This window comes from Trichoderma reesei, assembly GCF_000167675.1.
Source record: "Trichoderma reesei QM6a unplaced genomic scaffold TRIREscaffold_18, whole genome shotgun sequence".
Lineage (NCBI taxonomy): Eukaryota > Fungi > Ascomycota > Sordariomycetes > Hypocreales > Hypocreaceae > Trichoderma > Trichoderma reesei.
The window spans coordinates 376,312-391,778 of NW_006711165.1; the positions used below are offsets into that span (position 1 = coordinate 376,312).

Here is a 15,467-nt window from a genome sequence, read left to right on the forward strand (position 1 = left end):
GCTGGGGCCGTCGCAGCAAGCGCTCGCCGGGGAAGAAGGAGACGGGAATAGCGACATAGTAGTCGTCTCATGCAGCGACCAGAGAGGTTCGGGCAGGGATCCTGGGACGATGCTGGATGCTGTATCCATAGGTACTTTGTACAGTGCAAACTGCGCTATCAGGCACTCTCATTACCTACTACTAAGTAAGGTAAGGCAGTTTGCTCAATCTTGATGGGGGGCGCATCTATAATAATTCCTACTGCAATGTTGTTGAAGACGACTGGCTATCTCAAACGGATCAAGATGGCATCGCCCATCTGGTCTGGATCCCGAATGACGACCACATGCATGCGCAATCACGCAGTCTCTCGTCCATCCATTCGCACCGCTACAGCTGCAAATTCTGCCGTCTGCTTCTATCCTCTCTTTTCTTGCTCTTCTCATCGTTGTCAGACGTGGGATTCATGGAATGACTGGAATGCAGCCCAACGCGAAAATCTGTAAACGACGTCACCGGTGCTGCCCCCCCAGCACCAATCCCGCCCGTTCGGACCAGGGTTAGGGGGTTGGGGGACTGCAAAAGAACGTCAAAACCCGGAACCCAGAGAAAAGGCTCAGATTGAATGGAGGGGGGGAAATACCTAGACGTTGCATCTCGACATTCGCCTTTCCCATCGCGTGTGGAAACACACAAGCCAACTCTTACTAGTAGTATTACGGAGTACATGCCTACCTACCTAGTAGTCCCTTAGTGCCAAGTGCGCCCGGCTCGAGCCGCTGCGAATGAAATGGATGAACAGCCATTAAACCCGAAAAAAGAAGGTTGAAGGAGTAATAGAGAAGAGAAGAGTGAAAGAAAAAAAAAGCACTCAAGCCCAACTGTGGGGTTTGGGGAGCGGCTCGTCTCTGCCCGTTTCTGTTGGCGCCGCGCCACCTTTTTCGTTTGGGTTGTCGCCTCTGGATTGTGAAACGCCTCATGGCCTTTTTTGGCTGAAACCAGAGGTCCTTGTTGAACTGAGTGTTTTTTTTTTTTCTTCCCTTCACTCTTGTTGTTGGAGATGCAGTTATCAGTTGGTGAAGCTTGGTCGGTCAGGTTGACCGCGTCTTTCGTCCTGAACATCGCCACTCGTGGAGACTGGACAGCGCAGCGGTTCTGGTCGTTGGACAGCAGGGCCTTGTTCAACTGCCAGCTGTCCTCGGGCAAATTTTCTTGGGCTTTACAGCCAGCCTTGCCGTCTTTACGTAGTCACGGCCTCGAGAATGAACTGCACGCCATGGGAAGCGGTCATTCATACTCAAGCTTGGTGTCTATGAGGGCAAAGGGGGGGAACATATGTATGTTCCGAGTTCATACGCCTCTCCAACCCTCCGGATGGGACTTGGTTACGACTGCTACCACCACCACCACCACTGCCACTGCCATTCCCTCCAAGTCCGACTGTAAGGTCTCTCTTTCTGACTCTCAATCACGTCTTTCAGCCCAACTTTGTGGGAGCAAATTTCTTCTTAGGGCCCTGTTGGGTATCAACCGCAGAGTACCACCCTCATCCCGACAAGACAACGAAGAGCTCTCGTCACTTGTGCTCGCCGCTTCTACTCAAACGCCCGTCAAGAACGGGTAGGTAATGGCATGGAAAACTTCATCATGAAGCAACTTACTGTCCATGGCTGTTAATCCAGCTTGATGCACGGTGAAATAGAGACAAGATGATAAAAGCCAGATGCGCGTCCCTGGGCGTATGCGGATGCTCCGTCGTACGCCAGCTCAACCCCCCTCCCCTCCCCATAATACACACACTACATATGCCCATTGAGGCCCAATCGTCGACGGCTGTCGTCATGCAGCCTGGCCCCCTACCAAAGCACAACTACAGGCTGAAAAGCTCTCTCTGCGAGGTCTAAGCACTCAACCCCCCCCTTCCCTTCCTCTCGTGCAGTTTCTGCTCCGAGTCATACTCGTGCTGCTCCATTTTCTCGGGTCAAGCCTGTCCCCAGCATCTTTCATCCTCTCTGATCTGTCCTTGTCTTTTCTCGTTTCTTTTCGGCCGACGGATGACTCGACAATGTGCATAGCGTTGCGAAGAAGGGCTCCATGCATGATCGACCAAGCTCGCACACGCCCCCCCCCCCCTCCCCCCCTTGTTCACAGTTTATATTAAACCGCTTGCCCACTGTCTGTCTCCCATGTCCGCTGCTTCTGCTTGTCCCGCAGCAGCTCACAGCCGGGCTGCAAGCTGTTGTTGTTCCGAACGCTACGGAATCCCTTCCTTTTGCTCGTCAGCATGTTTTGTAGTGCTCATACAGTAAGTGAGTAGCTAATGCTCATGGTCGTCCTCATACTACCGAGTAACACCTGCTATAGTAGCAGCACTGGCACAGGTGCCTTTCTGTAACACTCCGTACAAGCCATTTGAGCTCCTTTATTGAAGCATTCTGATCCCTCGTCCTTCATATTTCGTGTCCCGGCCCCACCTCCGGGACCCCGTCTTTTTTGCGTGTCTCGGCTTCCGGCCTGGCCCGTCTTACGTTGGCCTCCACAAGAGCAGCTACATACTATGGTACTTACATATGTAAGATGTCTGATTTGCCTTCTGATTGAACTGCCATGTTCGAAGTTTTGGGGTCCTTTTGTTGCTGTTTCAGTTGTTGTCCTTCTGCACAGTGCTATTGGCGTTTTGCCTAGCCCCCTCCCCCCTTCGAACTCGTGCGTTCTAGAACTCCCATGGCGAAAATCGAATCACATGTCCTCAAGGCATCAAGACGTCCACGCAAAGACGCACATGAAAGGTGCGTCTCGCACGGAGGAGGACAACTCAGATAACAGCACTTGCATACAAAATCCGAGCGAATGCGAAGATTCCAGCTTGCCCACTTGCTTGTACATCGTGAGCCGAATCTGTTCGAAAAGCACCCGTTACAAGAAGCTCTCTCGTCAAGTATTTATCAAATCAAGTTCAGCAAGACAGAACTAGACAGTGTAGGGATAGTACGCCTCATAGAGTACACCGCGCTAGGCAGCACCTCGTGGCGCATATCAACATCTCGTGATTCCCACATACCTCCTACCTCACACCTCCCACCTCCCACCTCACACCTCACACACACACACACACACACACTTACACAAAAAGAACAAGAAAGAAGGCAGGAGGAAGTCTAGCAAAAGAACTGTCAAAATCGGTAAACGTCGTCGATGTGATTGGCAGTGGGAGAAAGTGGCACAAAGGCGGTCTTTCTGCTTCGTCTGTGTTTTGTCTTGCTTGATGCGATGCTTGATGCGATGCTAGTTTCTTTCACGGGTTTGCTGTGTGAGGTTAAGATGCTAGTAGGTAGGTGAGATGTGTAGCTCAACTAGGATTGTTTCTTTTTCTCAAGAAAGAAGAATATCTCGTTGAAATTGTTCGGCTTGGCATATGAATTCCCTGATTTTGGTGCAAGTTTTCCAGGTCGTTGCACTGCACGAGCAAAGTCCAAGATGTTTTGTTTCCCAAGGATTTTTCGTGCATTGTACGTGATGCCGTGGCAAAGAAGCGGTACTTTGCAGGCAGACAATGCAGTCTGCTTAACAAGCAGCAACCCTCCACCTGGCTTTTCCCTCCCGTCGTACAGGGATGTTTTTCTTGGATGCAAGTGCATACATGTGTGTGTACTGTAAGCTCTCTTTCTTTGTCCCACAGTACCTAGGTAAAGCATGAGAATGGCTGCTTGTAGATGCGCAAAGGAAGCAGGTAAGATGGCCTTCTTACCAACAGGCCGACGTACTTTATGATTTGTTTTCACCCGGCATATGAGTGCATACAGCCAGTCGGACATTGTACAAGCTAAATCTGAGGAAAGGTTGATACTTGTAATGGGGCCTTGTGATGGACATGTGTGCAGTCACTTCGGCCATACTCTCGCCTTGTTACCCAGAACGTACATCAGTAAGTTGGATGCATTGTATGTGAGCATCCTACTAACTTATATCAACAACACCACCCATGGTATCAAACAAACGAGGACTTTAATGGGAGAACATGTAGATTACTGAAGTGGTAAGCATATCCGGTCCAATGTCAAGCAGTATGTGTCATATCGGCTCACCCACTACGAAATGCACTGGAACAATCGCTTCTTTCTGAAATAGCAGTTCTCGTCAAGATTAATTCAATCCTCATTACGTGTCGTGATCTCGTCGAAGCGAGGACAAAGGGAACTGGTCATATGCAGGTGAGAGGTCATTCAAGTGCTTTTCGTCACTGTACGAGGAGAAAAAAAGATAACGACCCAGAAACTCCGTTGCTGCATATTCGTCGTATCCTATTCGCCGTCTTATCTATTCCAGCGATATAATACCAATGAAATTGGCAATCTGCTGAAGAAAGTATTTCCAAGCTGCGAGCAGGATGCAGTTGAGTGCATCTCTCAAACCAACCAGCTTGACGCCTCTTGACCGCCTTTTGTGCGCATGCGAGTCCGAGTCCGTTGAGGCTATTGATTTGATGCAAAGCGCCATGTCTGTCGATGCGTTGCATCAACGACTGTTGATGCCTGTCCCTATGGGAAGGGCAGCACTGCGAAGGAGATGCGACTGGAATCCTTCTCTGCGGCGATGACTGCATGCAGCTGCATGGTGCCCGTTTGTGGCCTCTCTTCAACAGACCAGGTGATAGATGCTAAGGAATCTCATTTCGTTCGTTTCCAGTCCCAGTTCCAAGTCCCGCTCCAATTCATTGCGTTTTTTTCTTCATTTCTTCTCGTGTGTATGCGTGCATGAAAATCATGTCCAATACTCCGTGTCATAATGTCAGTTGGAGACAGTGCCACTCGGGGAGCACGGCTCCGGGTATCATTATCCTCCCGAGATTTCAAAGGGTTCTTTTTGTTTTTCCTTGCAAGAGATGTTTGATCATAAAGGACATCACTTCCCAGGATTCACTCTCCCATCTCATGACGAAGGGTCCACGGCAATCTCCAGATCAGACACGACGGCTCTGTGGTCCGACAGGCGAACCTGATCGTCAAAGATGTTCTCCAGGACGCTAAACGTCTTGACGACGGCGGTGCGAGGCTCCTGGATAAACAGAAAATCGATGCGCTGCGGCCACTCGTTGGCCTCGCCAAAGCTCGTGTACGTCAGGCTGTTGCCGTTGTGCTGGTCGGCGGGCAACAGGGCAGCCAGGTCGGACATGCCCGACCCGGGCGCCGTCATGAGGCGGTAGGCCACGTCATCGGGCGTGCTGTTGAAGTCGCCGCCAATGAGGACGGCCGAGTTGCTTCCACTGCTGTTGCTGCTGCCGTCGTTGCCGTTGCCGTTGCCATCATCGTTGTCGTCGTCGTCGACGCCCCATTCGCGGGCGTACTGCATGAGCTGCTGGGCGCTGTGCTGGCGGGCCTTTGCGCTCTTGTGGTCAAAGTGGGTGCTCATGACGACGACGCGGGTGCCGGTGCCCTTGTGGGTGAAGTCGCCCATGGTGACGACGCGGTTGTGGCTGGCGCCCCAGCCTCGCGACGGCTTCTCGGGCGTCGGGCTGAGCCAGCGCGTCTGCGAGCGCTCGAGATACCAGACGTCGGAGCGGTAGAAGACGGGCGAGTACTCGCCCTTTTGCCGGCCGTCCTCGCGGGCCCGGCCGATGGACGCCCACCGCGGGCCGAGGCTGGCCTGGATGTCCTCGAGCTGCTCGTGCAGCACCTCCTGCAGGCACAGGAAGGCGTTTTCGTGGCCGGCGGTGATGAAGCCGAGCTGGTTGAGCAGCCGGGGGCCGCGCTCCTTCCAGGGCTTCTCTCCCCGGACCGGGCTCGTGGTGGCGTAGCGGACGTTGAAGGTGACAATCCGGAGGGGGATGGTAGGGCTGAGCTGCGTCACGTCCATCCTGGTGGCGTCGTAGTCGAGGGGATCCGGCGTCGTGAGGCTGCTGCTGAACTCGAGGCCGCTGTCGCGGTGCGTGCCCGTGTCGAACAGCGATCCAAGGGACGAGTCGCCCTCGAGGAAGAAGAGCGCGCTGCTCCAGGCGACCAGGCCGCAGATGACGAGGACGACGATGACGACAGAGCGCAACATTGCTGGGGGGGAGACTGCTGGCCGGCTTGGATCTCGCTGCGGCCGCAGAGCGTCGCACAGCCGGGCGAGCCTTGATCTTTTAACTTGATTTGAGTCCTGGTCTAAGATCCCCATTCCCTGGACTTTTTATTTTTTGAGCGAAGCCGGAGCTGGCAGGAGAATCGAAACAAAGATCGATGATGTGAGCAATCGGATCGTCGGATTCTTCACGTGGGGCAAGCTGTCGAGGTGTGCGGAGTACTATCACCAAGAGACTCGCCACGAGTCAAAGGAGACGGTGGGAAAAAAAAAAGATGAAAGAAGAGATGAAAAAAATGCGGAGGGGAATCTGACGGCTACAATGTTCCAAGAATTGGGAATATATACCTGGTCGGTCCCGTATGAGGTCAAGAATTTGGTTGGTTGGAGTGCAGAGTCTACTATCCGGAGATCCGGAGGCAGCTGGAGGCTTCAATGGCCTTTATGTAATCGGCCGGCCGTCTCGAGGAACCCGCGATGAACGAAAAAGGACTTCTACTAGGGACTACTAGGTAGGTAGGCACTCGTAATAGTAGTAAGAAAGGCCACATCCCGTGCGGGCCGAGTTCAGGTAAACGAGACGAAAACGAGGGAAAAAAGGCCGAGTGCAGGCTGCTTGGCGCTCGGAGCCGTGTTGCTGTTTTCTTTCTGGTTCCGACAGGGACTACGACAGCGGGCTACGTAAGGCAAGGCGCAAGGGCGATTGATTCCGTGGGGGGGGAGGAGAACGGATTCTGGTGCAAATAGATAACATGTACCTACGAGTACGGAGGAATCATGCCCTCTAACCAGGTATCTACAGGTAGGCAATCGGAGTTGCGATACACGTACATGCCTCTGCTGGCGATGACGGGGGACCGGGGGGGAAGCCATCATGATAGGCTGGACGGGGGTTACACGGGGTTGATGAGAGGATTCGACGCTCTGTGATTCGATGATTCTTGGTGTCTGGCAAGTTCTGGGTCAACGACCCGGCGTCTGCATGCCAAGAAGATGCAGGGCCGCTCGTTCTCCTCCATCCGGCACACCTGCGGCCGAAGTGGCGGGATTGGGCGGGAAGATGGGCGACGACGGGGTGAGCAAGGCATGTCTATCTGTGTTACAAGCAGGCGGTTGTACAAATCGTAATGCTGCCGTCGAGGGCGGCTCATTGATTCACGAAGCAAGAAGAATTGAGCAGAGCAAGAGGCAGAGAAAAGACCGGCGCAAGGATGATTGATGCCAACAAGCAGGACAGGACCACGGGCAGAGGAGACGCTTGTTGGTCTGGAATCTGGATGGTGGCCTGAGCTATCGAGAGACACGCAAGTGCCGCGCAAGCCGCAATTTGACAAGGGCGGGATTGCATCGTGGCCTGTCCGGGCACATGAGCCTCGCTGACGGATCCAGAGGCAACTGGGAATCTTGAAGACGGATAGATTGAAGCCATGGGAATTCAAGAGCCGGGCTATTGCATCTGCTTTATATCAGCCAGCCATGATTTATCTAAGTTTTTTTTTGGAGTGATTGCAATTGTCGATTGTGGAATGGATGGATGGATGGATGGCTCAAGATCTCCGTGGATGTACGGACATCTAAGCTCCGAACTGCGACACTGGGGGGGCTCCGCTCACCAAGTTTCCGATGGCCGACATGGCGTCATCGGCTCGTGCAAAAGCTGCGGGAATCGAGCAGGGGTTCATCAAGCAGGATCATGTAAGCAAACGGAAAAGACAGCGAGAGCAACATGGATGAAGAAGGGTTGAATCAAATGAGGGCATCAGGTGCTGGGGTCACGACCAAGTACTTAGGAAAGCTTGGCAGCAGTGCGGGACGAGATGCAGCAAGCAGAGGCATGGATCTGCCGTGATGCTTTTTGCTTTATCACTGATCTAGGTACTACCTCTCTGGATGTAGGAGGATGGCAACAAAGTAATGAGCAAGGTTTGGGTTGGGTGTCATTCATTTGGCAGTTCGTGAGCCTTGCGAGAGGAATCGACGATCCAAGCGCAATGAATGGATCTGGCATGATCACGACTCATGGCTCGACCGTTTTTCTTTTTCTTTAAATTCAGATGGTCACGCCTACCGAGTCCCCGTGCTGCGTCTTGTCCAGAATACCGGGAAATGCTCAAAGGAAAAGACGTCTCGCCCGGTTTCTATGACGCAGGGGACATTCTTCCTGAGTGAATTTCGGATGCTTGTCCCATGTCACGCTTGGTTCTATAATCCGCTACGGGTTGTATAGCTGTCAAGTGAAGAGTCTCATGAGGATCAGACTTTTTTTTCCCATTTCGAGTCCTTGTTTCTCGACGAGATTTGGAAAAACAATACAGACTTTGAGTTATGTACTTTGTGTGTGTGAACAACTCCCCATCTTACAGGCCAGGCAACTGCTTCTATATCGGGACGTAGCAACTTGACTTGGAACGCTTCTGGAATACCTACTTTGTGCATCGCCTCCCCATCTACGCGTCGTCAGCACGATATGATGTCGCCGTTGCGTATCCTTCTCTGTCTGCTCTTCGCCCGCACTAAATAATAACGAACAAACCATTCAAGCCTTGAAAAAAAAAAATCGTGAGCTGACTGACCACCCCCGCCCCTCCTCTCCAGAAGAACGACCGGGGAGTTTTGACGATCGACCGCCATCGTGCTCAGCTCAAAACGGCCGCATTTGTCGCGCAAGGGAGAGGCTGGAGCAAATCAGCAGACGCAAGGGAGTCCGACCCACCATAGCTGAGGAGAGCTCTCTCTCTCTCTCTCTCTCTCTGTGTGTGTGTGTGTGTATGTGTGTGTGCGCGCGCTATCGCGAGCTCGTATCAGTCCGTTTCTGGAGAAAGGGTTGTCTTTGGTGTAGGGGGTGGTGACCTTCTGTGTGAGATGAGAGCTTCCGGAAGCGGCAGCCTGGTCGGATCCAGATGGCATCACGGCTCTTGTTGCGTTTGCCTACATCCTCGCTCTTGTTGAGTGAGGGTGATGACAATGATCCAACAGCCAGCCGACGCTCCCGCGCCGCGCCGCAGCTAGTTTGCCCGCGTTCCATTTTTATCCTTTTGCCTCTCATTCTTTGATTTTGTAAAGAGGTGACGAATTATCAATCTTACACTAATAGTAAGGTAGGCAGATAGTGCATACAGTAGTAAGTAGTAGCAGCTTCTGATCGACGCGGTGATGTGCACACCGCTTCACCCCATTTCACCTCACAACACCAACCACCAGTCGGCAGCAACAGGAAGGGGAAAAAAAACCTCCTTCATGCAAGGAACCATGCATAAGTTCAGCACCCAAGATTGGATCCGAGAAATGTGTGTTTTGCATCTTGCCAGTCATGCATCTCGTCCGATCGAGCAGAACAACGGTCGATCGGAAAGAAAAACCAGCATGGAAATCATGCAGACGGGCATTTTCATGGACTGAGAAGGGGGGGGGCATGACCTGAGTCTTAACCCACCAGATGGAGAAAGTCGAGCATCATGCCTCACTTCTGCCCATGTAAGTATCCATATAGCACGTTCATGATGCTACTCCCAGAGCACTGGCTCCAGCGGGAGGGGGAAAAAAAAGAGTCATCTGGTCTTGTGGTTTGTCTTAGTGGGCGTGTTAGTCTCTCAGCTTACATGGAACATGTGCGTAGAACAAGACAACCACCACCAACAAGGAAGAGCCTCCTCCTCCTCCTCCTCCGAAGAACCCACATACTACCCTTGCATGATCGCTACCTACTAGTGGGATTGTGTCTGTCTGTCTGGCTGTCTGTGTCTCTTACTGCCCCGCGTCTTTGTCTGATCTGACACGGGCCGCTCATTCGCCGCCTGGTTTGATGATTGCCAACCGCCGTGCTGGAATGCAAAAAGCCCATGGCTGGAGACTATTTGCCCATAGGCGGGAAACGAGTGAAATTATCAGCGCTGCTCGCTCTCACGCCATAACAAGACTATTACCAGAGGCCGCACATATACACACACACATACACTTACACACACTCACTCACTCACACACGCCCTCCGTTCAGCCCCTTCCACGTTCTTCTCGGCACGTCCACTCCAGTCTATTGGCACTCGCTCACGCTCTTCACGCTCTCCCCATGACATGCAGTCAAGAGAAGGAAAAACTTGGCCCTTCCCTGATTATTGTACTCATATGTGACAAGTGACATAGACGGCTCTCGGCTGCCACACTCGGTGCAACCCCAGCCCCAGACGTCCATCCCCCCCCCCCCCCCCCCCCCCTTTCATGATAGGCCGCCTTCACGTGGGCGCAGCTGCTGCTGAATGAGCTTCCATCTCCATGCATGACACTCTTTAGAGGGCAGTGGGCTCACAAGGTCCAAGCCGGGAGCCGTGCCCACCACGCCCACCCCCTCCCCTCTTCTCCTCCCCCCCCTTGTCTTGATCTTCCCCTCTGGGATGGATGTATGAGATGGGGCTATCACGGGCTGCAAGTGGTGACGTCTTTTTAGAGGGCACAAGCTCTTGGCTGACCCCATTTGTGAATTTCCAGCTCTTCTTTCCTATTCTTTCTTGACTTGTGGGAAAAGTAGAGAAGAATGAAAAAAAGAGGGGATGGGGTGTGTGTGTGGTGGTAGTGAGATAGAGGACAGCTTCTGCTAGCCTTTGTCCAGTCGGCTTGCCCGTTGGTATATAGCTGCGGCTTATCTCGCTGCCTCGACGCCAGGCATTCTCAGGCTTCATTTATGATATTCTGAATCAACTCTTTTGGTCTCGCGTGAAGGACACATTTCCCTCTCCCTCTCCCTCTCTCTCTCCCTCCCGCTTCTCACCTTGCCTCGTGCTGAGGCTGCTCAGCACTACCCCCGTCGGAGGTGCCGTCAAGCCACCGACTTCTCTTCCTCCCTCGTCTTCATTCTTTTCGTCCACTCGGGCGTGAGGTCACAGGGAAACCCCCCCAAATCATCCAGGCTCAGGAGACATACTTTGTCATAATTACTGTCTCTCCGTCTGAGTCATTTTCACACAAGTTGGGCGGCCTGAAGGCATCAACATCGTCAAGTCGTATCTTGCCTGTCTGCCTCGCCTTACACCTCAGCCCCTACATATACCACACCCCATCATCCCACCATTATCATTTCTACTTCCCCAGCTTTTTTTTGTTCTTCTCTTCCCTGGACCGGCAGAAGACAAAGACAAAGACAATGCTCATGGAACCCGTCTTGTGCTCCTCCCGCCGAGAATCCTGGCCGCCGACCCAGCTCCGCCTGTCGCCCGCCATGTCCATCAAGAAGAGGCCCGCCGCCGCCGACCTGGAGCCCCGGCCGCTGCTCGAGGACATTGACGACAACCCGCTCACCTACTTCCTGACCCCGATCCCGGCCGACGACGCCGACGTCGACGAGATGGACCTGGACGACGTCGACATGATGGACTTTGACGCCGGCATCGAGGACGCCAGCCAGCCCCGCGAGGCCGTCCGCAGCGTCAGCCCCTCGTCGCTCGAGGGGCTCCGCAAGCCCGACTGTGCTGCTGCCCGTCCGGCGTCGCCCGAGTACGACTCGGATGCGCTCACCACCGACGACGACGACGACGAGGACTACATCCGCTTCTCGCCGTCGTCGCCGTCGTCCTTCATGCTTTCGCCCCTGCGCGACCTGGCCGTCGAGGGCCTCCGCTTTCGATCAAAGAGCCCCATGTTTGGCCTCTCCAACGACACCTTTCTCTACCCGGGCTCCATGTCCGTGCCTGCGCCTTCGTCGTCGTCGTCGTCGTCGTCGGGGCGCCGGGGCCGAGGCCGTACCAATAGCCGGGGACCGACGCGCCACCATATGCAGACGAGGAGCCTGTCTGCTCGCGTGCGGGACAATCACCTGTGGCGGGAGCCCAGCCCCGATGTCTGGTCCATTGAGGAGGAGACTGAGGAGGAGCTCATGAGCGATGCTGGGGTGGACGTCAAGGCTGCGAAGCCGAAGAAGAAGGTCCGCTTTGTGCTTCCCGAGAAGCAGGAGTGAGGTCGATTGTTGAGGGTACCTTTTTGTTTTTTTTTTATTCCTTGGTCAACCATCATTGCATTGGGTGGCGTTTTCAGGATTCTTTCCCTCAACGTTCTTGGGGGGTTTGGAGAGGTCTTTTGCTTTTCAATTTCTCTTATAGTACGGCATTTCAAGGCGTTTCGGCGGCTGGAGGTGTTTCCGCATCACACAGATATAGATGACAGGGCGCTTCTACGTCTACACATCTTGGCTTGCGGTTTTTTGGTCATGGGCCATTGTGAGCTGGGACTCTCGATGGCATGGGAGAGGACTTTTCGATTGAGTGCTGGAGCAGAGTGCATTGCCTTTCCCTTTGTTGCTTTTTTTCTTGATGGTTTGGTCATTTGTTTTGCAATTATACCAACGGAGGTGGTGGGCATCAGTGGGAGTTGGAGGCAACTTTCTGACAGTACTCTTGGATTTACAGAGGTTATTTCGTCGTTTACCGTAATTACTACCAAATTGACTCTCTACTTTGCTACATTCCTTTGAAAGAGACGTTCATGAGAGTAACTGACAGAAGAAAGAAGAAGGGAAAAAAGAAGAAACATTCAACAGCTGTGTGTACTGTATGCAAGTCGTGTGTGTAAGTGCCGGAGGAGGAATGCCCAAAAAAAGAAACTCTCCGATACTGGGAATCGAACCCAGGGCTGCTCGGTGCTTCAACCAGAAGTTGAGAGCGAGCGATGTTAGCCACTACACCATATCGGATGCGAATGCGGATGCTCTTCTAGCGTGATAGTTGCATCCATCAAGGGCTCTGTCTCTCTCTCTCTCGCCCGCAACACTCGGTCTCACAGCGCAAAGCTTATGGCCACAACGGAAAGATGGATGAGCCTTGGGCGGAATGATTGACTTGATTGCATATCCATTCGTAGAGTAAGGCAGTCAATAAGTGGATGATACCAACCAAGTAGAGCACTTGCATATGTATGACTTGCGCGCGCATAAGACTAATGGAATAGTAGCTCGGAATTGCGCATTTGGCTTGGCGTGACCTGTCATGGGGAAATGGGCATCGCGGAGGTGCGCGCTTTATTGAGGGTGGTGGTGGTGGTGATGGTTGTGGGGCTGAGGTGTGAGAAGGTGATCAGCTGGACTTGGTGTTTGACGGACGTGAGACATGCGGACGAGTCGGGTTGTGTGGAGGAGGGTGGTGCTGCGAGGCTGGGATGACGATAAGGAGCGTGAGGTTTGGAGAGGTCTCAGCGAGGAGTGGTGGTTATCTTTGATGGAAGCAGAAGGAGAGCAGCGGAAGAATCTGGTGGATGAAGTTGCGAAGAATCAGGGTGGCATTACTATATGTTTGATGGAACTGGAAGGAGAGCAGTAGAAGTTGATGTTATGCATATGGTTCGATTCCTGCAGGTTGTATGCATCAACGAGGGTGTTGAAGGTACTACTAGTAGTAGTACATACAACGCAGGCGATGGAACCAGCTTCCATGTGAGAGAAGAGGTGGAGAACGAGGAGGGTGCACTCCAACCGTGCAGTACGAGTAGCGGAGTGGTGGAGATTCTGAGTGCCTCCATCTTGTGACATGCCGTAGCAGTAGCTGTTCGAGTGGCGGTCGTGACAGAAGCCATTAAGAGGGGTTACTGATTGTAAATGCTATCAGTGTAACCTTGGTTGAGGGTGCTGTGTGGGCATACATGGGCTGGTTGGTAGGGAAGTGAAGATGCATGTTGTGTGAGATGTGAGCAGCTGGAAGGATGAGCTGATTGATAAGGCTTTGCAACATTCCTGATGGAGGGGCGATATCAAGTAAGGTAGGCACGCTCTTATAGCGATCGACTTTTCTATCAACGATCGATTGCTTCATCACTTGCTTGTGGACGCAATGGTGTAAGTCGAACTCGGCGGGATACGAGTGCATGGAGAAGGCTAGTAGTATTACTAGTAGCTTCTCTTATCCGGCGTTGCGCACGACGACGAACCATGCCATGCAGGCCACGGACCTTGGGCCATGAGCAAATGATGTAAGCATACGGTAATGGAGCGGACAACGGTCTTCTATGCAAGTCAAAGACGCAAGAAAGAAGTTGTATGAGTCGAGAACTGGATCAGAGTGCAGGGTAGGGTATCCTACCAACAGAGTCGGGATACGGCAGCGTCCATGAATCCCGCAGCATGTCCAAGATGAGCTGCCGATCAGCAAAACAAACAACACGATATATCAAGATCCAAAAGTCGATATCGATAACAACACCCATGCGGTTCCAAGCCGTCGGTGATCGACCTCATTTCCCTGAAAAGGTTCCCGTCTTTGTTGACTGCACAACACACAGAACAAGCAAGGAAGACCTGAGATTGGCAAGATTTGGGCCATGGATCCTTCATCAGCCACAGCCCTCTATTGGACGACCGACCAGCCGGATCGGGACTAGCCAGCCGCATGCTTGGACAAGCCACAGACGGACGAAAATAACGGCCGTCGCTGATTGGCCACGGGTCGGGCCTTTTAGTGGCTGTCCCAGCCTTCTTTTCCAAGGTTCTTTCAGTGACGCTCCAAGCTGTGCTAAAATTGCAGCCAATTTCTCCAATTGTTCGGGCGCGTTGATCAAGGTATTACAGTACAGAGCGACCCCGCTGGTTACCGCGGCACCCAGCATAGAGGACCACAAGGACGGGCAAAAGAGGCTGGCAGTTTGAAGCTCTCTACGTAGGGTTAGTAGGTAGTTGATGACAGCGGCTGTGCAGGTGCAGGTGCAGGCGCGGGCACTCGGTACTCGGTACCAGCCTCGAACCCGTTCAACCCAAGCCCAGAAGCAATAGCGGGCATCTCGATCGAACGATTTGGAAGCTCTTCTGCACTGTACAAAGTCCTCCAACGTACAAACCAGCTCCCTCGAGCTCGTCCGTCGCTCCCGTCCATCATACAAACACTCGCCCTCAACGTCACGATTCCGCTCCGCCGTCGCTCGTTCCCCAGTCAGTCTCAGTGTCAAGTCTCAATCTCACTCTCACTCTCCCTATTCCGCTATTAGGGCCCGCTTGCAGTCGCCCAGCTGACGCGAAATCACGACAAACGCCCTGTTTACGATTCCCTTCCATCTGCTTTCCCCCTCCTCCCCCAACGGCTCCTACAAACAGACAACGAGCTAGCGCCTTCTTTGTTGTTGACAGTGCGCAGCAGAGGCCGTGGCCGGCCTTGGGAGCTCTCGAGCTGGGGATGTGCGACGACCAACGCGAGACTGACAGCAAACACCCCCGACTCGATGCGCACAGCATGCTGCTCCAATGAGGTGAGTAGCGCAGCAGAAACTCCATGTCTTTGTTCTCGCCTCTGCCCATCGCGTACGACCGGATCGTCTGGACGACGAGCAATTGCACAGGTGCTTGAGCAGTTCGGGCAGCTTGGGCAGCTCTGCTCCCCATCGTTGCGTCTAACCGCGCTCTCGCTAAAAGGCCCAACCGCACGAGTTGCTGTGCCCTTTGTCCTCGCGACGCGGCGATCCATCT

The 15,467-nt window shown here is 53.2% G+C and overlaps 2 protein-coding genes across 2 annotated transcripts; one reads left to right on the forward strand and one right to left on the reverse strand.

The window, feature by feature from the left end:
- Window positions 1-4,909: 4,909 nt before the first annotated feature.
- TRIREDRAFT_123131 (uncharacterized protein) lies at window positions 4,910-5,833 on the reverse strand (the record flags this gene model as incomplete). The annotated part of the gene is made up of 1 exon (XM_006967653.1): window positions 4,910-5,833. One exon carries the CDS (start codon window positions 5,831-5,833, stop codon window positions 4,910-4,912), a length of 924 nt encoding a protein of 307 aa, XP_006967715.1.
- Window positions 5,834-11,174: 5,341 nt separating this feature from the next.
- On the forward strand, window positions 11,175-11,984 carry TRIREDRAFT_5016 (uncharacterized protein; the record flags this gene model as incomplete). The annotated part of the gene is made up of 1 exon (XM_006967521.1): window positions 11,175-11,984. One exon carries the CDS (start codon window positions 11,175-11,177, stop codon window positions 11,982-11,984), a length of 810 nt encoding a protein of 269 aa, XP_006967583.1.
- Between the last annotated feature and the right edge of the window lie 3,483 nt (window positions 11,985-15,467).